General features: G+C 43.0%; 1 protein-coding gene across 1 annotated transcript in view; it reads right to left on the bottom strand.

The window, feature by feature from the left end:
* The window catches only part of fat3b (FAT atypical cadherin 3b), a gene marked incomplete at both ends in the record, with an annotated part of 105,817 nt that overhangs the window by 35,669 nt on the left and 44,854 nt on the right, over positions 1 to 25,294 (bottom strand). The window contains 16 exons of the mRNA XM_080781087.1: positions 495 to 648; positions 4,965 to 5,161; positions 6,074 to 6,473; positions 6,938 to 7,072; positions 8,229 to 8,684; positions 10,285 to 10,505; positions 11,642 to 11,825; positions 12,906 to 13,013; positions 13,836 to 13,989; positions 14,619 to 14,983; positions 17,206 to 17,736; positions 18,075 to 18,248; positions 18,821 to 19,171; positions 23,440 to 23,721; positions 24,676 to 24,790; positions 25,004 to 25,186. Of these exons, the coding sequence (XP_080637213.1) occupies positions 495 to 648; positions 4,965 to 5,161; positions 6,074 to 6,473; positions 6,938 to 7,072; positions 8,229 to 8,684; positions 10,285 to 10,505; positions 11,642 to 11,825; positions 12,906 to 13,013; positions 13,836 to 13,989; positions 14,619 to 14,983; positions 17,206 to 17,736; positions 18,075 to 18,248; positions 18,821 to 19,171; positions 23,440 to 23,721; positions 24,676 to 24,790; positions 25,004 to 25,186 (4,010 nt within the window). The remainder of the gene's footprint in view (positions 1 to 494; positions 649 to 4,964; positions 5,162 to 6,073; positions 6,474 to 6,937; positions 7,073 to 8,228; positions 8,685 to 10,284; positions 10,506 to 11,641; positions 11,826 to 12,905; positions 13,014 to 13,835; positions 13,990 to 14,618; positions 14,984 to 17,205; positions 17,737 to 18,074; positions 18,249 to 18,820; positions 19,172 to 23,439; positions 23,722 to 24,675; positions 24,791 to 25,003; positions 25,187 to 25,294) is intronic.

The raw sequence follows: 25,294 nt of genomic DNA, 5'->3' as shown, positions 1-25,294 counted from the left end.
AAATGTACTTAAGAGTGTGTGAGTGTATTGAGTGTATTCTGTGGAAAATGTTTACCGGTATTCAGGAATAACGAACATTTAACCAGCAGTAGCGACAGACAAAAAAGAGCTACAGTTTATAGTCAAAGGGCTCCATCTTGCGCCACCGTTATCCCTAAACTTAATTGCCATTTCTTACTATTTTGAAAAACATTTTAAAATAGTTCAACTAGCCGATCTACATCGAGACGTTGTGAGCTTGTAGATTGGCTATTTTAACTATTAAAAAAATGTTTTTTGAAATAGTAAAACATTTAAAATACATTTAGGGTTAAGGGGTTGGCGCAAGATATAGCCCATATAGTCACTTGTCAGATAATGAAAAAGGTGGTAACTTATAGAGATGACACAAAACCAGAGGGTGAAATGAATGTTTGTACATTCAGTGCTTAGAAGTAAGAGGCTAATATACTTGAAGTGAAAAAAGTGTTGAGTGACACTTCTCTTAACAGTACCAGTGTTGGCATCCATGTAGAAATCTTCCACTCCGATGCCAAACAGTGAATATTGGATCTCGGCACCGGAGCCTGAGTCAGCATCTGTCGCTCCCACTGTCAGGACGCCCTTGTTAGTGGGAATGTCCTCAGGGAATGACGCACTATAAACTGCCTGCACACACGCACACACACACACACACACACACACACACACACACACACACACACACACACACACACACACACAAACAGATCAGTGCATTCTGAAGCCACGCTGCCTGACAAAAATCTGTTCCACAAATCAAAAAGCACATTAAACTGCTGTCGAGCACTGCATCCATTATCTCTGCTAACAGCGCGTGCACGCACGCGCGCGCACGCACAGTCACACACAGCGCGCACACACGCAACACACACACACACACACACACACACACACACACAGTACCCGCGGTTCTGTCCCCTGTTCTGTCTATCTGACCCTGCCTTCAGTAATGAAACCTGCGATCCGTCTGGCACACAAACACATGCAGACAGGATGTATGCCCAACGGCCGCTCTGACCTTCACGCTTCTAATCTCTGACCAGCACCTTATAATGAAACACTAATAGAAACATAAAAGATGTATAGTGCAGCGGTTCTCAAAGAGGTGCCTGGGGGGTCCCTGCCGTTTAAATTATTGATAGTTAGGAACCAAATGGACGCTTACAGATCCATCTCTCATACTGTAGTTATAGGGGTCCCAATTAATTCCTTGAAATGTAAAAAGTTTGAGAACCGCTGATAGTACTGTAGTACTGTAGACACAGTCAAATGCCAGTGTTCATTTTAACTCACAAACAATCACAAAGCAATCGTGGATTACAGAGAAATGTGAATTTTGTTTATGAACCAACACTCATGAATAATATACATTTCAAATAAACAACAACTGAAGTCTTCCTTTTCTGGCCTCCGGGTGCAGCAAAGCTCCCCATCTCCACTGATTATCAATGCATGGCCTCTTTTCCCTCAGTTATACTGTCTCAGAACAGAACTGAAGGAATTGTAGAACAGACAGGGGATAAAGGAAGCAGTGGTTTCAAAGAGTTTCACTCTCATCTCAGAGTTCAAACTCGGACTGCAGTGTAGGAATAGAGTCAAACCTTGTCCACTAATTATAGGATGAATTTCACCACTATTACACCACTACTCAAAAGCCCATTTACCCCAATTATCTAGTGGTGGACAAAGAACTCCTGGTCAAATATTACTCAAAAACGAATACAACGAATAGTAGTATTCAAAAGTAAGCACAAAATATGACAATAATAGGGAAAATAACCTAGTAGATCTATATGGTATTCTCACCATAATTATTTGAAATATGAAATAAATATAATACAAGTCATTCAAGTACTTTTTCCCTTTCTTGAAATGTAGTGAGGTCAAAAGGGCAATTGTGTAAGTCAAAAACAAAAAGGGATGGAGATCCCCGATGTCATCAATATTATGCCCATATGGGAATGCCCAATACATCTGACCTCTACATCTGACCTCAAACCCTTAGATCTCCATATGGAGCTGACCTTTTCTGACATTCCATATTTTGATCCTTCCCCATCCATCCTTCTTCTTTGATGTCTCCCTGTTATTAGTGTTATTAGTGCAGCCGCGCCCGGCAGCCGGCGAAAAAACTAGATTTCTCAACAGGCCCGAAACTTAAGGCCCGGCCCAACCTGGGCCCTCATCAAACCCTGTACACTCAAGACACTGCCCCCGCTGCCACACAGTAGAGTTTTCATCAGGCCCGAAAATTAATTAATTCCATAATTATGTTGATCTGACCACATCAAACCCTGTACACTCAAGACACGCTCCATATATGGCGCCTAGGCGGATGCGTGCACGCTTCTCGCCCTCGGGCGTCTTACTGGTAATATAGCATGCTAAATGTAACACACTTCAACGTGTTTGTTTGTCCACACCCGTTCACCCTGACCTCCAGCTATAAAATAAGCTGAGAGAAGCTAACCACTAATCTATTCCTTGGCAATAAAGTTTGGCACTTGTCAATAGGACGGCCTGGATTTGGAGATACTTGTATGTCACCGTCTTAAGGACAGGACATTTAGTCAATCAGAGAATCAACAGCGCATCGTCACAAGTGCTCTGCATGTAGTACAATTGATCTTCTGCCAAATTAAGATGCAAGAGGTTACATTTAGGGGCTTAGTAAAATATCACCAAAGAGGACTTAAAGGATCTGATGATGTTCACAATCATAGTTATTGCCCCCCAGAACACTAATATTCTATAACTGTACTGGAGACTATTCATGTTGGCTATTAAAGTTAACCTGTTATATTGTATTGACTTTGTGACAGAGCAGACTCTGTCAGAGTAATGTAAACTGTTCAACAATAAACATTCATTGTATTGTTGCTGTATGGTATTTGTAACAGGTTGATTCTCAGTCTCACAGAAGGTGCACATTCTGCTGTGACATGTGAATCTAATATACTTGTTGTTTATCTATGCAGATGCTGTAATTGGGAATCTGCCTTGATTGCCTGAAGAGAGCTCTGATTGATTGCTTTAGGGGGAGCATCTTGGGTGTTGCTAAATGCTTTGTGATTTGCTGACTGCTTAGCCAGGGGTGAAGTCAGGAGTCTATATAAAGGGGAAATGGTTCAGTAGAGAGTGGGCTGCCATGGGGTGAGGTTGACACCAGTACCTCTCTGTTTAAGTTATGTTGAGTTCTGTTGTTTGAGTTATTTTTATTTTCTTCAGTTATTCACACTAGCCCTTACCCGTTGTGAGATATTTGCTCCCCCTTGTGGCCGTGTGGGCCCGGGTGCGTTTGTAATTGACTAATAAATTCATTAATAATCATTAATGTGTCAAATCGAAAAAAGGCTGAAAAGTGGGAGTGATTGGTGCAGGCAGTAAGGAGCTACGGCGGTGTTTCTGACACACACACACACACACACACACACACACACACACACACACACACACACACACACGCGGACAGACATTGTTAGAATTATAGTATGATGTTGTCCAGGCCTGGGACTTATTCAACTTTATCTTTCACCTGCAAGTCTGCCTCATGTCCAGTATGTCATTTTAAAGGTTTTATTACTGACAAACAGCCGATCTACAATCCCACTTGGTAACAGACTTATAAAAGCTTTGATTATGTTGACTTTATATCAGTATTGAGTATTAAACTAACTAACTTGCCAACTTGGGAGCGTTGGTTTTGGTTCAATGTGTACAGTATGTGCAAGGTTTTACAACAAATGCATGACTTTTAAAATCACTTGACAACAAGATAGTGGTAAATGGTAAATGGTGCATTTATATAGCGCCTTTATCCAAGGCGCTTTACATAGATTGTGCATTACATTCACCCATTCACACACCGATGGCAGCGGAAACCATGCAAGGCACCAACTAGCACATCGGGAGCAATTAGGGGTTCAGTGTCTTGCTCAAGGACACTTCGACAGTAACTCTGGGGGAGCCCGGGTTCGAACTGGCAACCTTGCGGTTCCCATCCAGGCACTCTACCCCTGAGCCACCGCCGCCCCCGCGTTAGGTGAGCGAGTATCCGTCTGAGTTTACCGTAGCTTAATCAGGGAACGTTTTTATGCACAGGCAAGCTAGGGAAATGCCTATGTTCTGTCATGGGGAGGGGGCGAAAAAGCATGTTTTGCATGGGCCCCCACCTTACTGCTCACTGTTGTACATGCTGTACCTTGAGATGGCTGTAGTGTAGGTGCACACCTGTATCATACTCAATGACATAATTTGTAATGAGTTAACTAATCTGTAGCACTGTGTCTCTGTCTGTAATTATGCTGCTACCATCCACAAGTAAATACCAACACTAACTTCAAGTGAATGAACAGCGCCAGTGGCATATCTGCCCCAAGGGAGCCATGGCAAGAATTGTTGTGGGCCCCCTACTCAGAATGATTTATTGGTGGAGTACAGTAGTTGTATGGCCCAGTTACAATAATAATTTATTGGTGAAGTGGTTATGTGGCCCAGTTACAATAATAATGCACTGGTGTAGTGGTCGGACCAATTATTGGGGGTGTTACCACTACATTTTCTCTGGAAATTCAGCTTGAATTTATTTAGACCTGCTGTACCATTATTCATAAAAAGCCCTAGAAATTGGCTTCCTACTGGCTTTGTAGAATAAAGATTACTGGCTGTTTAGAAGTAGAATTTTTGATTATGAAAGTGAAAGTCAATTAAAAAAACAACATTATTGCATGCCACACACACACACACACACACACACACACACACACACACACACACACACACACACACACACACACACACACACACACACCACCACCACCAAGCACACACACACACACACACACACACACACACACACACACACACACACACACACACACACACACACACACACACACACACACACACACACATGCACTCCTCCACCAGCAATGGCCCCTGACCTGATTGCAGATGGGACTGTTATCATTGTCATCCATAACTGTGACCTGGACAACAGTGCGTGTGACATAGAGTCCGTCACTGGCTGTGATGTTGAGCAGGTACAAGTCCTGCTGCTCTCGGTCCAGTAGAGCACTCACGTACACCTTGCACTTCCCCTGCACCAAGGCCAGGCTGAAAACACCCCGTGGGTTACCCCCTGGGGAGAAAAAACACTATTATTATTAAGCTTATACAGCAGATCTTCAAGCTTATACAATATGTTGGAACTTAAGCTTAATATAAATTTGGGGTGTTGGACTGACAAATATATCTAAAATGCACATATTTGTGAGCATATTTATGTATTGTACATTTGGGACACAATACTGAAAACTAAATCTAAATACAAAGGATTGAATATTAAATGTCAAAACATGTACTGTAAGCAGTGTGTTCCAAAAATCTGAAGGAGCAAGTGCATTCTCCGACACTTTACTGGAACTGACCCTATCCTATAACCCATCAAATGAATACAATAAAACTCTCTTATTAGACTTATTGTGTAGGCCTTCTGCAAGAGATTCTGTACAGCACTACAGTTCTTTATTTAAGAAATTCTTCCTGAAAGAAATTGCTCTCTCCTTTAGTAGAGTCAGCGCAGCCGTGCAATCTGGATACTTTTCCATGTAAATGTGCAGGCATAGATATATCTGACAATTATTTTTTTCTTTTCTTTTTTAAGATTTTGTTTTTGGCTTTTTGCCTTTACTGATAGATACAAGTGAAGAATGACAGGAAGGAGGGAGAGAGAGACGGGGAGAGACATGCAGCAAAGGTTGTCATGAACGGGACTCAAGCACGCAACGCGTTGTCAGACCAAAGCCTATACTGTATGTGGCATGTGCCTGCACTTGGCCAGCAGACGCCCCCAAATAAGAGGTTTTGACTAGTATTCCTATCAGTCTTCACTCGTGGACAATAGAAATACAGACGAGCAAATGTAGAGACATACAATGTGTCGCATTGCAACACATTGTACTGTACAAGTTACAACTATACAAAGTGCAGATACTCAAACAATTCACTTAAGTACAGTACTCAAGCGTTGTTACTGTCCACCACTGCTCACCAGTGATGTGATAGCTGACCAGTCGGTTTTCAACAGCGCTGTCTCCGTCCTCAGTGGTGAGAACGGCCACCACCTCCCCCAGGGGGTCGTTCTCCCTGACGGCGCCTCTGTAGTACTCCCTGTCGAAGCGCGGCGGGTTGTCGTTGACGTCCGTCACGGCGACGGTTACTGCGGCGGTGGCAGAGAGGGACTCCGTCTCACCCAGGTCCGACGCCACCACCTGGAAGCTGTAGCCGGAGCAGGCCTCGTGGTCCAGCTCGCGCAGAGTGGTCACCCAGCCTGTTTTGCTGTCTATAGCAAAGATGGAACCCACGGTGGTCGGGATTGCAGTGGGGCCAGACATGTTTTCTTTCCTGGAGTCCAGGGTTTGCATGAACAGTAATCCTAGGCTGTAGGTGACCTACACACACACACGCATGCACACACGCACACGCACGCAGGCACACGCACACACACGCATGCACACAGCCACACGCACAGACACACACACACACACACACACACGCACGCAATGCTGTTTTACATGAAAAATGGACATACAGATGAAACATCTTCAGTAAATGAGACATCATTGTGAAATTTGACAGATTATGCAACACAGAACACAATGTCAAAGTGATTTATAGGCAGCAAAAAAAGGGAAGAAGCTAATGTGTTCTAGACGTAGATGGAGATGGAGAAAGAGCAAAAGGTCAGACAAGATATTACATCCAATGACAGAGAGGCATAATAGAAAGAGAGACAAGCTAATCCAAACAGTATATTGCCTTAAGCCTAAATTATTCTCAGTGGCACGGCCGGCTATTTTTGTCACACCGCCGCGCAACAAAGTATGCAATAAGTATGCAGTAATTAGCTGCCCACCTGTCCATTGGAGCCCCAGTCTGGATCAAGTGCACGCACCTGGACGATCCTAGTACCAACTGGCATACCTTCCATCACTGTGGCCACGTAGGCACTCGTCTCAAATACCGGCGTGTTGTCATTCACATCGAGGACCTGTGCAATGATAAAGCATCATCAATTCAGCTCACTCCAAACCAAGCCAAATGCCACTTTGCTGAAATATTCATAGAATTACTGAAATATTCATAGCAGGCGTACAATACTGTTTGAATTTTAACCACGAAGATTCATCATTGTCTAATATACGTGTGTACATAATAGAAGCAGTAGACTGCACAAATCTGGAAATAAACTGAAAATTGCAGGCTTAATCAAAGCTGAAGACTTTCCTATTTACCCAATGGAAATAGAAACAATCGTAGTATTCTTTTTACATTGTATTCAAAAGTCCTGTTGTGTTTCTTTTGCATTGTCTTAAATTACTTAATGGTCTGTCTTAATGTTGTGTGTAAAGCACTTTGAATCACCTTGTTGTCATTAAACTGTGCTATACGAACCTTGTTGTTGTTAAAATGTGCTATACAAACTTGCATCACTCTCCTCCCCTCTCGATTTTACTCTCAGCCTCAAATTGCCTATTTAATCTGTCTAAATGTCATTTCCTGCCCTTTCCATTGTTCATTCTAATAATTATGGTGTACAGATAAAAGTGTCTTCATGTATAGATTTCTGTGTATTTGCCTGTGTCGAGCATGTATTGGCCTCTAGTTTGCAAATGGTAACGTTAATGTTTATTGGCAGCAAAATTGATGGGTTCATAATTTTGACATAGTGCAGTGTAACCGCTACAGCTGCCGCTGTCAGCTGCTGATGACAGACTGAAAAGATGGTCCTAATGAAAAGAGACAACTGTTATGGTATTCTATATCGCCATTTTATTATCAATCTGTGTGCTCTATCCCGTCTGGTTGGTTCACCAAATAATGGGCTTGAGGGAAGTAATATTTGTTTGCTGGTTAGATATGGCATTTTCATTCATCTTTCTTGGGAATCCATGAGCAGCTGCATTGAGCTGTGCTGGATAGTGTAGTGTGTCAGGTTTACGCCTGGTTGAAAACCAATATGAGACACTAAACCACTGTATCCTAAAATACTAATAATTTGAACAAATATGAATACTGAAATAATACAGGTTTCATTTAATTACAAGGGCCTTCTTCACGAGTCATTCCACTCTTATACTTGTACACAAGATTTAACAATAAAGAAACCTTGAGCCTGCACGACCTTGACATTCATCGACACCCACCTTAACCTCCAGGTCCACGGTGGTTCCAGACTCTATCAGGTCTCTCCTGGTCGTCACCGACACCTTGAATCTGAAGATGCTGACCTGCTCATAGTCCAGGGGCTTAAGGAGGAGAACCAGTCCTGTGTCTCGCTCCACCTGGAAGGTTCCTCCTCCCTGGTTACTGTCCGGGGTCTCCCCTCCCACCACGGCGAAGAGGCCCGTCTGCCCGGGGCCCAGGTAGACCGAACCCAGGGCCGTGCCCGTGGGCGTGTCCTCCGGGATGGTGAAGGAATACTGTGGCTGGCTGAAGGACGGGACAAAGGCCTCCACAGGGAGGACATGGATGAAGGCCGACACCAGGGAGTGTTTGGGCGGCGAGCCGCAATCGGTGGCTTTGACGAAGAAGGACAGGACGGTCCCCTGCAGGTGGTCCACGGTGCTTTTGGTCATCATCCAGCCACTGTCTGGCTCCACCTGGACGTTGAAAAAAAACCCTTCCATCATCAGAACCTTTATCACATCTCTGCTGTCTGGACGAAACCACCTAACTCAAAAATCATCTAGCTCAAGTGGAGTTAGGAGGTGTTTGTCAAAGAGCTTTTTAATACTTTTCATTAGTTCAATATTTTAGCATTGATTTATGAAGAAAGAAACCTCAAAAATAGAGTTAGGTGGTTTCTTCCGGACAGCAACGAATATACGCACAGTACATACAGTACACACAGTATACATACTTGTGCTTTACACATACCAAATGCTTTATTTACATAGTACTAGGAATTGTTGGCACACGTGTTACTTTTAAGAATACATGTTTACATGCTTTTCTTTAGTGTGACTTCTTTCACTATGCAAAAGAGTAAAACACGTTGTTTGTCACTCATGCACAAAAGCAAACAGATAAAAATGATAAACAATATTGTAAACATTGTTCAACATCTTTAAATAACTATAACTATATTACTTAAACTTATTAAGACAAGTACATTCCAATACATTTCGTAATAGTGTCCAACACCTGCCTGTCTCTTTTATCCTAGAAGGAACTGAAATGTTTTAGTAGCTACAGCAATTTAGCATACAGGAAATTCTTCAGTTACCGTGCCAGTTACTAACTTTTTATTAAAAAAGTTATGGTCAAGCTTAATTGGTAGTGATCATAGAAGAACTTTCTGTAAGAGAAATCCAGCACCGTACAGTTTTCAAATGGTTTTTTTGTGGTTAGCTGATTTATGCAGTCACACCAGGGCCGTACTCAAACTAATTAGGCTCTGAAGTAGGTGTGACTACACAGCTGCATCGATACACACAGGACAAATCAGCTATCGCACACCCGCACGCCTGCTGCCCATCTGTGCTTTGCTACTGAGCCCACAGTTTTCAAAACATAGACAAAGTTATGAACCGCCAACCTAAGAGGCTGAATCCTATCAGAGTATTCTCTCTGGTGCATCCCCTATACCTCCCCCGTGCCCCTGTCTAGTGTCTACTACTACAACAGTAGACTACTCTACTAAAGGCTAAAGTTCACAACCAAGCTGATGAGAGTTTAAGACCTTTACTGTCTCTTCTGTGCTTTGAGATTACTGACTCCTGCTTTGACTCTGGCACGCTGGCCTTCGATTATTAGGAGGTACTGATGAGAGATAATATTAAGTCATATATTGTTGATACACTGTGCATATATATTCATTCACATAATATTCATTATTCACTATTGATAGACTGTACATAAGACTGTTACATATTACATAGACACTACATAATGTACATTATATATACTCCATCTGGTCGACAATGTCAATAAAGTTATTTGAAGCAGATGGCACACTGGATTGCAATCCACCTTTATCAGTATCATTGCAATTACCTCACTCTGTTGGGAGAGACATAAAGCATACAAATGATAGCTTTAACCCACAGCACATTTCAGCCCCAGCTCTCTCTATCATCCCCCCCCGCCCCCTTCTTACACTTAACACAGAAACATCCTTTTTGAAACCCTCAGAAGCTCATCGTCCATGTCCTATGATGCAATGCGTCTGAAGGACATCGTCACAAATCTCTCACTAACCTCTAGGACGTCCACCAGGGACAGCCGTGCCTCGCTGTAGAGGGAGTAGATGATGCGTCCATTGGGCCCTGCGTCCGCGTCTGTCGCCTGGATCTGGGTGACCAGCGAGCCGCTAGCGACGCTGGCTTTGATGCTCATGCGGTACTCCTCTGCCCTGAACCGCGGGGCGTTGTCGTTTTCATCGCCCAAGACGACACGGACCGTGCAGAAGGCTGCGCGGCCTGGGATCACAGCGAAGCAGAGACAGTCATTCACAAACTGGTGTTCAAGCGGAAATCGGAACGGGTAGAATTTAGTGGGGTCGTGTGGTCAAGACCAACATATAGATGGTTAAAGATTAGGTTGCAACATAATGCTCAGCAGCCTGAAATGAATAATACTGTAATATCAAGACTATCAGTCAAAGTTTGATCTAGCAGGGGTGTGCACTGGTATAGCTGGCCAGATGCATCGACCATATGGTGTAAGAGTTTCCCGTACAATGATTTATGGCTTCCCTCCATAATTTAAATGTTGAGCACTACATTGATTTCTTTCTTTCTTTTTTACTACCGATTAATGGGTAAAAATATTATTTCATTGTAGAGCTATACACATTGAGCATTGATTGGCTCAACCCCTCCTTGCTCTGCTCTCTCTCACTCTCTCTCACACGCACGCACACACGCACGCACGCACGCACGCACGCACAGAAATACACACACACACACACACACACACACACACACACACACACACACACACACACACACACACACACACACACACACACATTGACAAATGGACCTGTCTGTGACTCGCCCTACCTCTCTGTGAATACTGAATCAAAACATGATCATGCACTGGAGGAAGGATGCTGCCTGCTTTCCCAGAGTCTTATAGTCTTACAGTCTTACAGTCTTACAGCCTTATATTACTCCAAACAACCTTTCAAGCGATTCCTCATGATGCACACACACACGCATGCATCCACCCACAGAAAAGACAGGGGAATACATTGATATCCTGGCGGATATCAAATATAGGCTGTATTGCTTTATTAATTCTATATTTATTTTTCAGAAAACTAAGTAGATGGTCTAACAAAGGGTGCAATCTATTGTATGTTATTATCTGAGTGTTGGTAATAAAGCTATATTGGGTTTATTTGTGCCTTTTAGTTTATTTAGTTTATTTCTGCATGGAAATTCTAACATTTGCATCGCAGGATGCATCGCAGGATGCAAATGTTATATCACTCCTTTCACGCACGCACGGATGCACAGACGCACACACACACACACACACACACACACACACACACACACACACACACACACACACACACACACACACACGCTATGTTCAATGTGAGTACCTCCACCATCCAGTGCCATAACAGTCAGCACCATGTCCTTATAGAGTGGGTTCTCTCTGTCCAGTCTCTCAGCAGTAGATATTAGTCCATCTGCATCGATGCTGAACTGGCTCTTTCCCAGGTCGTTGATGAAGGAGTAGACGATCTGGCCGAAAGAGCCTGAGTCCTCATCTGTTGCACGCACCTGGAGGTTCAATACAGATCACCATTAACCACTTCAACCCTGTATGATTGGCCCTGAGTCCCTCAGGGCTCTAAACAGGTGACTTTTCTGTTTTAGCTACACATTAAATAGCTTTGCTGAAAACAGCCGATTGACAAGCTCAAGCTATTCTCTGCGACAGTTTTCCCAGAGTACAGATGCTGGGGTTAAAGCGACCCTCAGCTTGCCCAGCCAATACAGGTGAAAGTGTAGAGAAAGACAAATTTGAAAGTGTCCTCGAGAAAGACAAATGTTTTTCGGGTCACAAAAGTACAGCAGCTGAGTGGTGTTGGACAGATGAGCTCTGTCCATGGTTCTGAACCACATGAACTGTGAGCTGTCCATGGTGCTGAGTAGTGCACAAGTGGTATAGGAACAGATGAAAAGTCATGAGCACGTGACTGGGCTGCGCCATGATGCACACCAGAAGTTCGATGAAATACATGGCAGTGGATGGAGCCGGCTGGACCAGCTCATGAACAAACATTATTTATGAACCATTGAGACCTTTGTCATATAATCGGTCCAGGAATATAAAAGAAGACATAACAAATTAATGTTTGTTCTGTTGCTTTTCAATGTGTACACTGTGTACTTTTATAGAGGTATCTAAAGTGCACAAACTCGTTTCTGAACGAGCCAAGTATCGTTCAGAAATAAGTTATTAGAAAACAACCTGTGATATGTCTGCTTTTATATTCCTGAACCGATGCCATGTATTTCATCATAATTTTATAACCAAAAGCTGGGCCAATAGCCAAAGGCTATTGGCTAGTATAGAATAATTAGAACATTCTTGATGAATGTACAATTGAGGAAAATATTATTAATGCTTTCATATAGTATAATTATAATTCAAAAGTGTTATTCAAAAGAATGGCATCACAGTGGGCTGGGAATTAATTTGAAATGGTGTGCATTTCATCTTGCAGTGAAACGCTTCCGTTACACCTCATTAAGAAAACATTAGATTATTCTTGTAAATTGTAATTAAAAAAATCCTAATAGAAACGCAAGAGTGGTGCTTTGAAGATGTCTAATGAGGAGGAAGGGGCTTTTTACCTGGATGACCTCTGAACCAGGAGGGCTGTTTTCTCTGACCTCGGCCAGGTAGAACCTCTGACTGAACACCGGGCTGTACAGGTTAGCTCCCAGAACACGTACAGTCACCTGGGGATCAACATCATCGTCATTAATATCATCATTATTCAGGGTTCCTTATAACATTTTGTAACTTTGCTGCTATTGCATTAATTTATCAGTGGTGATCTCTTATTGTTCTTGCAATCACTTTTGGATTTAGCTAGCTCCACCCCTAACCTCTAATCCTAACAACTAATGCTATCCACCTTATTAACATTAATCATTTAAGTTATCTTAATAGGTTTTATTAAGAATAAATTAACCACTAAAACTTTAGTTGACCGGGGTCCCCCAAGGCTCTGTACTACAGTACTGTAGGTCTGCTATTTCCCTCGACACCAAATCTCTTCACCAAAAATAGCAAGCTCACAAACGCATCAAGTGCAACACGTTGTGAGCTTGTAGATCAGCTATTTCCGCCCCCGAAAAGGGACGCTAGGTTTAATTTTGTTTATACAACATGGGTCATGACTCATGACTCGTGAGAGAAGAAGTGTCTGTAGTACACGTTGTAGTCTGAGCCACTGTTGCCAGCTTTTGTGAGAGAAACAAGCGGTCGGGTCTACGCAAAGAAGCCCAAAAGAAGCGACAAGGCCATATGAGCACACACACGGCATTTTTTAATTTTAAATACATGGGGATCCCTGTCACTAAATATGTTCAGATGGGGGTCTGCAGTCCTTGACTTAAACTGGTCCTTAAACTGGTTTAAAGGAAATAAGTCCAAATATAAGCAACTACACTTTAGAATTTTAGAAACAAGACCAAAAAACTGCAACCCGCAGCTACCATTATTAACAAGCAACTTTCGCTCATAATAAGCAGACATGGCAACAGCAGATGTCTCACCTGAGCAGTGTTGGTGAAGACTCCATCAGAAACAGACACATTGAGACTGTATGAGAGCTTCATTCCCTGTCGCCTCTTATTGGACAGAGTGAGCACACCTGTATCTGGGTCCATCACAAACGGCATCCTCTCATTCCCAGAAAGAATACTGTACCTAAAGATATTTTTTGAATAATTAAAACGATAAAAAAGGGGAATAACCGGGGAGTCTTTGTGCTCATTAAGTCAATTATAGACATGTAAACTATGTTTTATTTTTTAATTTTTTTACCTCAGGGGGGAAGTGCATTTCAATATCTGAGTAACAGGAAATTAATTTGCTTGCTTCTTGCTGAAGGGTCTACCCCCTGGGAGAGCTCCTGTTCAAAATAAACCCTGGCCCTCCTGACAGATTTTCATTGCAAATTGAAGATCTGTCTTAAGAGTTTACTTGAACTGTAACACCTGGAAACCTTATTCAGCAGCAGTATTGAGAGACACTTAAACTAAGAAGAAACTGAGGTTGTTTATTCATTTTAGTTTTTCTCTCAACATACGAATGTCTGCAACTTTTGAAAGGTTCTGTTAAAGAAGTAATGACATAATGTTATGATATTGAACGTATAGTATTGTTAATTACCATATTGTGCCGAATATAAGACTCTGATTATAAGACGACCCACATTTTTCAAGAATCATTGGTGGAAAAAGAACATTGAATGTCAAATAGTCTAGTCCCCGATTATAATATGACCTCGTTTTTTTAGGATATCCCCTCAACAACAGAACTCAACTTCGCCTCACCTCAGCTTGTTTGCGTCACAGATGTCTGTGTCCGACGCCTGAACACAGGTCACGAAGTGGCCCCTGGGTGCCAGCTCACTCACGTACGTCTCATACAGTGGCTGGCCAAAGTTGGGTGGGTTGTCATTCGTGTCGGTAATGGTTACCGTGACTGTGACGTCACTGCTAAGGGCGGGGTCTCCGCTGTCCATTGCCCGGACTATGAAGTTGTAGCGCTGGGTAAACTCGTAGTCCAGCATGCTTGCTGTGAGCACCAGTCCACTGCTGCTGTCTATGTGGAAGTAGTCTGTGCTGTTGTAGACATCAGACAGGATTTGGTAAGTCACCACTGCATTCTTCTCAGAGTCTTGGTCTAGGGCCAACACCTGCAGGACAGGGTTATTATAGTTAGATATAACAAACAAAATAACAAAAACTAGAATTGAAAAGAAACATTTAGCTAAAGTAAAAATAATTAAGCTTTAATTAGATAGTATGAATAAGAAGGTGCCGAGGTTGCGTAAGCAGTACCTATACAGAGGCCCAAATCTCTTAGTTAGTGGAATGGCTCTGCCTATAACTTTAGGTTCTACAACTGGACTGGACCAATATTAGGATCTTCCAATATTGGATTTTATATGAAATAGCGAGGTTGTCTGACTCCGTTGACAACCTTGAAGGGTGCAATCTCATGCATTTATGATGAGATTTGTTGTTTGCACCCGGAGTCTGTGGACTCTTTAAAAGCTTGTTGGGAGGGGGAAAGGAGATAACTGAGGAGGTTTGGGATACAATTCTACAACGGGTACATGGGTCCTCTATTTGTGCGAGGCATGCTCTTATTGAATGTAAATTACTACACCGTGTCTACTACACCAAGGCCAGGTTGTCTAGAATGTATAATGATGTGTCTCCTCAGTGTGATAGATGTCGGCAAACTCCTGCAGACCTCATCCATACATTCTGGCTCTGCCCTTCTCTACACAAATATTGGACAGATATCTTTAATTCCTTATCAGCGATAGTCGAGTGGAGCCCACACCTTCTGGGGCTCTGTTTGGTGTTTTCCCCTCGGTACCATCACTCTCTAAATCAGAGAGGGATGTTTTGGCTTTTGTCAGTCTGTTAGCTAAGAGACTAATCTTGATCAACTGAAAATCACCCACTTCCCCTTCTCACACTCACTGGATTAGGGACACCTTGTACTGTGCAAAACTGGAGAAGATTAGACTCATTAAATGGTTCTTCTGAGGAGGATATGGGGTCCATTCTTTGTGTGTACTTTAATTTTTGTTTATTCTTCTACATTACACTTGTGAGGTTTATTAAGAGAAGCTGTTAATGCCACCATTTTTTGTTTTTCAACTCCAGTATTGAATGCTTCTGTGAAATAAACAAAGTAAAAGAAAAAGAAGAAAAAATAATGTAGCTTTACAAAAGAATGACTGAAATGGCAACACACAGTTTACCAAACAAACTAAAATCATAGAGAAATGTGTTTTAGTCTTTGTCAGCATCACATTTGCTATATCTGATCTGCGTGCTGTGAGCTTGTGGTCTGCGACTTTTGACATTTTGAAAATGAGGCTTATTAATTAATATCCATTTATCAGTTCTTCCTGACAAATGGATAAATTAAATGTATTTGACGTGTAAATTGGTTTAGTCAAATTACTTAAACCTGATTCTGATAGAGCACAATGTTATAGTCATGACAGTAGACAATGCTTCAAATAAGGATGTTGTTGCAAAGAAGCTACACATTTGAAAATGTGGAGGCTTGACATACAGTACATCTTCTACTCAGTAGCACAGTAGAGAAGACCTACAGTAACTGCCACAGTGAGCACCAGAGATTACTGTTACCAATTCTGACCAAATACAATCAAAATATACCTTCTGTTCCTTCCTAGGTTATGGCTAGTCTGGAAAACCAGACAAAGTATTAGTCTGGCCGCCAGGCTAGGTTATGGCATTAATAATGCCATAGAACATGATTATGTAGAACATTATGCTGCTACAGTGAAGTTGATCTTAATGTGGATGTAAAATGTCATCATTTTATCCCATTAGTCTGTGTGAATGATTAGGATCAAAATATAAATAAATAATCATGATATGAAAATATTTGGTTTTAATAGTGTGATGTAAGTAAGTGAAATGGCTTATCATTAAAAAAAGTTCATAGCATTCTGCATTAGTTAAAAATGAGTTAGTTAGATCAAAGGCACGATCAAAGGTAACTAAGATGTTATCCTTAACTTCTTGGGACTTGCATAAAATGTCATACTGTGTGAGCCACAAGTTCACATAACAACTAACCTTTGAGACCTTTGTTTTGCAAAATGAATTATTAATCATTATAATATATTATACTTCTATGGGGCTCCATCCTTTGGCGCATATTAAAGAGTAATCCATCACTGAAATGGCTTTGAAGTATGCACAGAGGACTTAACAACAGTCATAGTCAATAAGAATTGATTTGTTGTCTCTCACACACACACACACACACACACACACACACACACACACACACACACACACACACACACACACACACACACACACACACACACACACACACACACACACACACAGTACACACCTGCAGCACCGGTGTCCCGATCATAGAGTTCTCAGGCAGCGTAGTGGAGTACGAGGCATTCTGGAACAGCGGGGGGTTGTCATTGACGTCCAACACAGCGATGTCTACATCCACTTCTGACCTGGCGCCCATCAGCATGTCTGTGGCCTTCACCGTCAAGCGATAGTACGGGACAGTCTCGTAGTCTAGCGGGTAAATCACACTGATGATCCCTGTGTCAAAGCCAACGTCGAACTGGAGGCTCGGGTCTCCGTCCAGGATGGTGTAGGTGACGCTCTGTCCCTCTGGACTGGTGGCGTTGATGGAGAGAACGGGGGTGGAGACGGCCACGTCCTCTCTGACAGTGATGCCATAGAAGGGCTTGTCAAACACTGGCATGGCTTTGTTCACTACGGTGACGGGCAGCTCCACTTCGCTGGACAGCGGACGGTAGCCGCCGTCCGTCGCCACGACGACCACGGTGTACTCGGCGCTGGAGAGGTCCGCCTCGAATGACCTCGTCAGGGTCAACTGCCCCGTCACAGGGTGCACCTGTAGCGCATTTGGGAAGGGAATGTTTTGGGGCGGACTCCAGCACGAGGTTATTGTCCCTAATGAAACCTTAACAGTTAGTTCTATACAAACAACTTTGAATTTACTTTACTGAAATGTATTCCTTGCTTTAAATCTCGTTAGAATAGATGCCAAATGGAGAAAAGCTGGAGACACTTTTTGTTTTAAAGTTCAACATCCGTCTGTTATTAATAATTCATAGTATGATTTATGCCATATTGTCCCGAATATAAGACGACTCTGATTATAAGACGAGCCCCAATTTTTGCTGTATATAATAGCGTGTATTGCATAGTATAAAGATGAATATGTCCTACTTCAAAGTTCCTGTGAGCCTCTCTCAGGCTGTAGGTGACTTCTCCATTCAGACCAGTATCTTGGTCGGTAGCTGAAACCCTGAAGATGGCTGACCCTGGGTCTGCCTCCACCTGTACAGTGGCGTAGTAGGGAAGATTGACAAACTCTGGAGCATTGTCATTAATGTCTTCCACCTAGAGACAAAGAAGATTGTAAAGGAATTATTTAGTAAGATGACTATTTAGTTATTTAGTTATTTGTAAAATAGTTGCTTTTGAAAATGACTGTAGTGGATTAGTTATTTGGCTATTGTAAATTAGTTACTTGGCTTTGTCTGCGGGAGGTGCTTATTGTGAGAGGTTTGAGGAGAGTATGAGAGCATTGTGAAGACGTTTCAGGAGAGATAATCCCTGATGTTCAGAGATAAATGGAGAATATAATGGGGGTTTACAGAGAACACAAAGGGCTTTTGTTACAGTTTACGATGCTAGTTTACAATTGCTTAGATCTCAGTCCATACATGATTTTACTGTACATCCACACACGCGCACACACCCACATTCATACCACACCTGACACACTTGGGGTTCTTTGAGGGGACTCAAAATAGATCCTTATGGTAACTCTGAGTGTACATTTGCAGTTGCACAGACTATATTTGCAGACTAGCTGACAGAAAATAACATTGTGTGCAAGTAAAAGAAAAAAGAAAACTCACAGGGAATGCATAAAAGATGATACAACCTCCCTAGAGCCCCACACCCACCTGTACGAGCACAGTGACCCTCGCCACCCTGAGAACATCATACTCTCGCCTGACTTCAACCACCAGCTCGTAGCTCTCCTGCTGCTCGCGATCAAAAGGCACGCCATTGGTAAGCAGCACTCCGCAAGTGGGCCGAATGGCAAAGCGCCCGCCAGCGTTCAGCAGGGTGTACTTCAGAGGCTCGTTGAGCCTGTGGCCCACGGCGCTGATCGCCGCTACCATGGTGACATCGGAGATGTTCTCCGGGATGGAGGCTGAGTACAGCGGGAGCGAGAAGAGCAGGCCGCTGTCCATCGCCTCCCGGACCAACACGCTCACCAGAACCGTGGTGGAGTAGCGCCCATCAGACACCTTGAAAGGAAATTAACGTGAGAGTGTTTCTCAGGCTTGTTCATGTCAATCTCATATGCATTTGGCCGCGGACCGCCATTAAAATAATTATATATATTTTGTGGCAGAGACAACATTTGTGTTCCACATTTTTTAGATTTTTTTTAAAATAGCAGATAAACAAGCTCACAACGCAATGCAATCATGCCTCATTGTGAGTTTGCAAGTCGGCTATCTTTAAATAGCCAATGTATATACGTAGGTTTAAACAGATTTTGATGCTTTATTAATTAATTTTGCTTTGGACACTCTGGAACCCCCTCAAGGACCCGTGGGGGTCCCTGGACCCCAATTTGAGAATCACTGAGATAAGGAATAACTTTCACTCTCCATGAGCACTCAGGGGAAATTTGGGTTGTTCCAGCAGTGAGCAGCTGGTGAATGCAATGAAGTGGTTCACCTCATACGCTAAAAAAATAATACCCCAATATCCTATGGACAATGCTCTTAAACTGGATGTTATAATGTCATTGTTTTTAACTTATTCACTTTTATATCTGCATGCCTTAAATTGTAAATTAATTTTTGTTTGTTTTAATTTGTCTTAATTGTTGTCAATCAATACTGTTAACAGGCCGACGGTAGGCCTCAATGAAGTTGCATGGGATCAGGTCAAAAGGGGCGGGCGGCAGGACACCAGAGATAAAGGAAGGCGCGAAAATCAAGCGCTGGTTACAGAGCAGGGCAGGACAGCTCACAGTTGAGGAAAGGGTCACCGCGCCGGCTAGTGGCACAGCCTTCCGGTTATGAGGAAAGCTTTCCCAGGTTGTTTACTGGGAGACCCCAGACTGATAAAAGCACACAACAACAGTGGGGTCACGGGGCTTACAATAAGTACACCAGGGCGGAGGAGTTATCTCCCACCTTTCATGTGCAGGAGGCACGTTCTTGCCAGGATGGCAGGGCCCGTAAATCTTCTCCTCCAGCTATGGATGGTTACAATGGAGAAGTCGGGGCAAGGGACCGGGATATGAGAACCGAGCAGAGAGGTCCGGGGCTGCCCCAGGGGAGAAGGGTCGACGGTGTCAGAGTTGAAGCAGGATTCAGGGCAGGACGTGTGAGGGGCCGAGGCGGAGCCAGTGTGAGACCTTACCGCAGGGCTGAGGATTTTTAATAGATCCACAAAGCAGGCCCACAAAGAAGGGATTGTTTTTAGTGATGAATAAACTAAAGTAAATGAGATCTTTAGTATATTTCAGTTAAATGATTGTTTGGTATGGAACCATATTTACTTTTAAGTGCGTATAAAGATGCCTTGGTTTTTTGTTTGAATTTGTTTTGGTTTTGCTGTATTTGAGTCTAGAGATAAGAGGGAAAGATGGAAAGATAACAGGTTGTGTGTGTGTGACAGATCTAGTTGTTAACTGTCCCCCTCTCTGCCCCCCCCCCCCCTTCCCTGACGGTCAGAGGATTAAGGGAAGGGTTGTACCCCAGCCCCTCTCAAGGAAGAGAACAGGATAATTATGTGTTTTTATTTTCATTTATTGTGTCGCTTTTTAGGATATAGTTCGATTAATGGGATAGAAGTATGATGTTCCGTTAAACAAAGTTTTAGCGTAACATACCCACTAAGAGTCTTACTCATGGAACGGTTTATTATTTTGTTTTTGTATTTTAATGTTTTAAAAGTGTGATTACAAAAGAAAAGGGGAAGATTTTTCACCTCCCTGCCAAAAATAAAGAGAAAAGGATAGAGTAGTGAGTTTTTTAATATAGATTGTGCATGCCTTTGGTAGGATTAAGCTTCCAGATGTGCATGTTAAGAGTAGTGTTTAAATGTGTGTACTAAGGGTATCTGAGTCATAATTTTGAAGGAGGGATTAACATTTTGAAGTGTTTGTAATAACAAAGTCATGAAACAGGCCAGGGCCTGATGGTCAAAGAAGATAAGGATTTGGGAGGAGGGTATTTGAGGAAGGGTGCTAGAGGAGAGAGGGACCTTTTTTCCCCCATTGCTAGCAGTGTCCTCAGGAGAGAACAGTCCTCTGTTTTTGTGCTCCCGGTGAACATTGAATTTTTTCCCTATAGTTTTAGATAAGTTTTTTTTTCCAGTCATTTCCTTTTTACCTATTTGATATTCTCTTTTCAACGGATATTTTTCCTATATCCTATAGCTTTTTCTAACTTTTTTTGGTTGTATTTTTGACTATTTTGCCATTTAACCATTTTTCTTTGCTGTAAACCGTATATCTGCAAATTATCTGGAGAAATAAACACATTTTGGATTAACAAACAACTTCCGCTTGCCGTTCATCTATGCTGGTGAGTAATATTGATGTGTTTGTATGAGTGTATGTTTATATGATGTTATGAGGCGGATTTTAATCCCTGCCTCATTTTATGTACTATCTGCTGTTATCTTATCATAGTTGGTATATGTTGGACAGATGCAAAGTGAACAGGTAATCTGAAGAATTACACCGGAATTGTGCAGCAAGCAGTGTCCACGGGCGAGTCACTGGGAACTCTTGCTGTTTTTCCTGTCAAAGAGGTGCTATCCCGCTCTATATGAGAGCCGGTTTGTACCCTCTCAGGACACCTGAACAGTGGTATTTCCTGGGTCCTATTGCCAAGGGCGGTAGGGGCCTGGGATCTGACTGCATCAGAGCGTATACCTGGATTTATCACTATAACCGACAAGGGGTGTGATCGTCGGAAATCGAATCTACAACAGGGAAAGATTTGTTGCGGTGACACGCTCAACTGGTCGACAAATACATTGTTTGTATATGCTATGTGACTATGATTTTGAAACCTTTTCTCGTCCCGCCGACGATTTTTCGCAGCTGAAACAATCTTACTATTATTTATACTAAGGTATCAAACATTGGTAAAGCCAATGAGTGGCTTCATCTCACAATGATAATATAGTTGCAGTACTTCATGGGAGTGGGGGCGGGGTTCTCCATGGACAAGTCTAAACGAACAGGACGAAGACTTGGCAGCGATCGAAAGCCCACCTCACCCACCCACGGGTACATGCTGAACAAGCAGATACTGCCAGTGTAACGGTGACAAGATGTAAGCCAACATGACATGAACAGCAGAGTGCGAGCTAGCGCCAAGCCAGGTTTTACATAACAAAACAAAAACCACTGCAGGTGGGGTGGGGGTGGGGGGTTGGAGCATGCACCAAGGTACAAAAACAGCTGCAGGACTGTGAGAAATGTGCACAGTGGTGACGAGGCTGCGGTAGGTCAGCTTAATTAGACCATATAATTGTCACAGATTAATTGTGGTCCGTGTGAGTCATGGATCATACTATAGCCGCTGCACACGAATGAGTGTCCCATCGGAACTAGTCCAAGCGCGATTAACCCACATTAAAGACATGACCCTTTTTGTTTTCATGCCAGCTATGCGTCATTTATCCGAGATAGAGAGGCAATTAATCTTCCTGATTATGACATGTCCAAATGGCTGTTAATAGCGCAATGTATAATATGTGTAGCTGCTTAATGTAAAGTGACCGGGGTGGCATAGAGAACTATGATCTGGGGAGCTTGCTCAGCAACTTGAAATGACCTACGATAATAGCCTCGGTGATCTTACAACAATACTGTCTTCAGAAGATATCACGGTGGTGTCAGGCTCGTCCTTAGGAAATGCAAAGCAGCTGGCTTTAACGGTAGCAGCCAGGAATTATGTTTGAGCGGTGCCAAGCATTCCCATGAGTGACTGTGTGTGTGTGTGTGTGTGTCTGTCTATGTACAACCTATTGACCCCTGCAGCTGATGCTGATTGGGGTCGCATTCAGGTCATACACACACATGCACGCACGTACGCACATCGCGCGCACACACACACACACACACACACACACACACACACACACACACACACACACACACACACACACACACACACAGGCCAGGGACCTGTACAGTACAGTAATACATTACAGTATGTATAGTTGCACCGCTCAGCTCACACGGGTGTGATCTTACGTTTAAAATGAATAACTACATTTCTCTTGTTGCACACATACAGTATGTTTTAACTCATTAAAACCGGGAAAGAATCTGTGTCATTTCAGATTTTAGCATTGGCTATGCATCTGCTATTTTTTTACATTTAAAAACAAAATCCTGAAAGTGTGCATGTGTGCATTTTGTGCATGTTTTAGTACAAATCTTCTCTTCTGTGGAGACTCCCTGGAACCCCTCAAGGGCCCCTATGGGTCCCCTGTGGGACCTTGACGGTTGGCGGGGCCACTCCACTCCATTCACCTTGACATTGAAACGGTAGCGCTCCTTGCTGAGGGCGGGGTTGGTGACCACCACGGCACCAGTTGACCGCCCCACAGAGAAGTGCTCCAGATTGCTGTATGGCAGGGAGTAGACCAGCTCGGAGGTGACAGACGGGTCAGAGTTCAGGCTGAGGTCAGGGCTCAGGTCGGGGTCAGAGGCCTCCACTCTGATGACCTCCACGCCAACGTAGGTCGGCAGGAGGAGAATGGTCTCGTAGGACTCCAGGGAGAACTTGGGAGGGGAGTCGTTGACGTTGATCACCTGAGATAGTTAAAATGTTAAAGATGGGACGGTAGTATTACTACTATTATGGAAATCAAAATGACTTAAAGGAGCACTTTGTCCTTTTTCAACGTTATCTTTGTATAATGAATTAGTCATCACTCATTATAAGATGAGACATGAACAAGTAGACAGAAATAGTGCCATCGTATAATGAGATATCCTGACACTCATTTAGTTTCACTCCATTATTCAGTCTGAAAGCCCTGTGCGTTTTCTGAAGTATGGCCAATAAGTGGGAGTCTTGGCGATACTGGATCATCCCATCCCCATTGGGCTGGTTAGAATCACTGGTTAGATCTTTTTTAATGGACGTGGCTAGCGATTCAGGTCCTGGAGCCAGGCTAATAATGAGCTTCAGCGAGGACCAATTAAACAGTTCTGACACCACATTGTACCCTTTCTGGCCTGAGATTGGAATCTGATATCTTCTGCGGATTGTCCATTATAGTATATCATCATGGTCAGGTAGCCATACAACCAAAGTTCTACCAAAGTTCAACATTGCTTTAAAGGCATACTATACATGCCAAATGACCTTTTCCCCCTATCAATTCCTCACCCTGAGCCTTGAATTCATGGAATTGTATTTGTTTGTGTTGCATTCCTTCACGGTGAATAAAGAATCCGAAAACAAACTTGATGAATTGAAACAGCAAAACCAAAAATCTTCATTCACAGTGCAGGTTTTACGATGGTTATGGGGAGTCAGCGGGAATTCAGAATTCAGAAACTCAACAAAATGGTGTCAAAAAATCATACTGACAAGAAATAGGCAGAGGTGAAAATGTTTAAATCAACTGGGTGCATTAAGACCACTGTGGACCTGGCCTGGCATAATTATGATTTATTGAGGTGCATAATGCCAAACTGAGGGAACAAGGCGGCCCTGGCCTTCATGGCCTCCATAAAATCCCTCCCTCCCCCGCCTACCTTTATAATGACCTCTGCAGGGCTGTCAGCATTCCTGGGAGGCTGTCCACTGTCTCTCACATGGACATGGAACAGGAACTCAGAGAAACTCTCATAGTCCAGAGTGGCAATTGTTCTAAAATTCAAGAATCACTCAAATGAGCGACATCACTCCATGGTACTTCAAAGGACAATACTGCCATCAATAGTACAGTACATGTCATAAATTAACAGTTTTGGACATAATACAGTATGTGCAGTACATAATCATAGACATTCTTGCATTCATGGCTTCAGTTTTAGATTATCTCCATAGTTGTTAAAATGCCCCAAAGAAAACAACACTTACCTGATGGATCCAGTCCCTGAGTCCACGCTGAAGAACATGCGGGCGGTCTCATCTATGATCTGAAACACTAGCAGGGCATTGTGGTTGCGGTCGCGATCCGAGGCCTGAATGACTAGAGGATTGCCATCCTCTCCCAGGACCACGCTGTTCATTGGAGCTGCTTCACTGATTACTCCTACATACCTGAAGGCACAAACGGTGACACAGGAGAAGTGTAGCAGAGAAGACAGTAGTCATTTTGTTTTTGTCGTTTTATATGTTCTAGGAAAATGTTTGGCGCTGTTGCAGACT

This window comes from Protomyctophum bolini (assembly GCF_963924005.1).
Source record: "Protomyctophum bolini genome assembly, chromosome: 13".
NCBI classification, from domain to species: domain Eukaryota; kingdom Metazoa; phylum Chordata; class Actinopteri; order Myctophiformes; family Myctophidae; genus Protomyctophum; species Protomyctophum bolini.
This window is presented reverse-complemented; position numbering and strand designations above follow the sequence as displayed.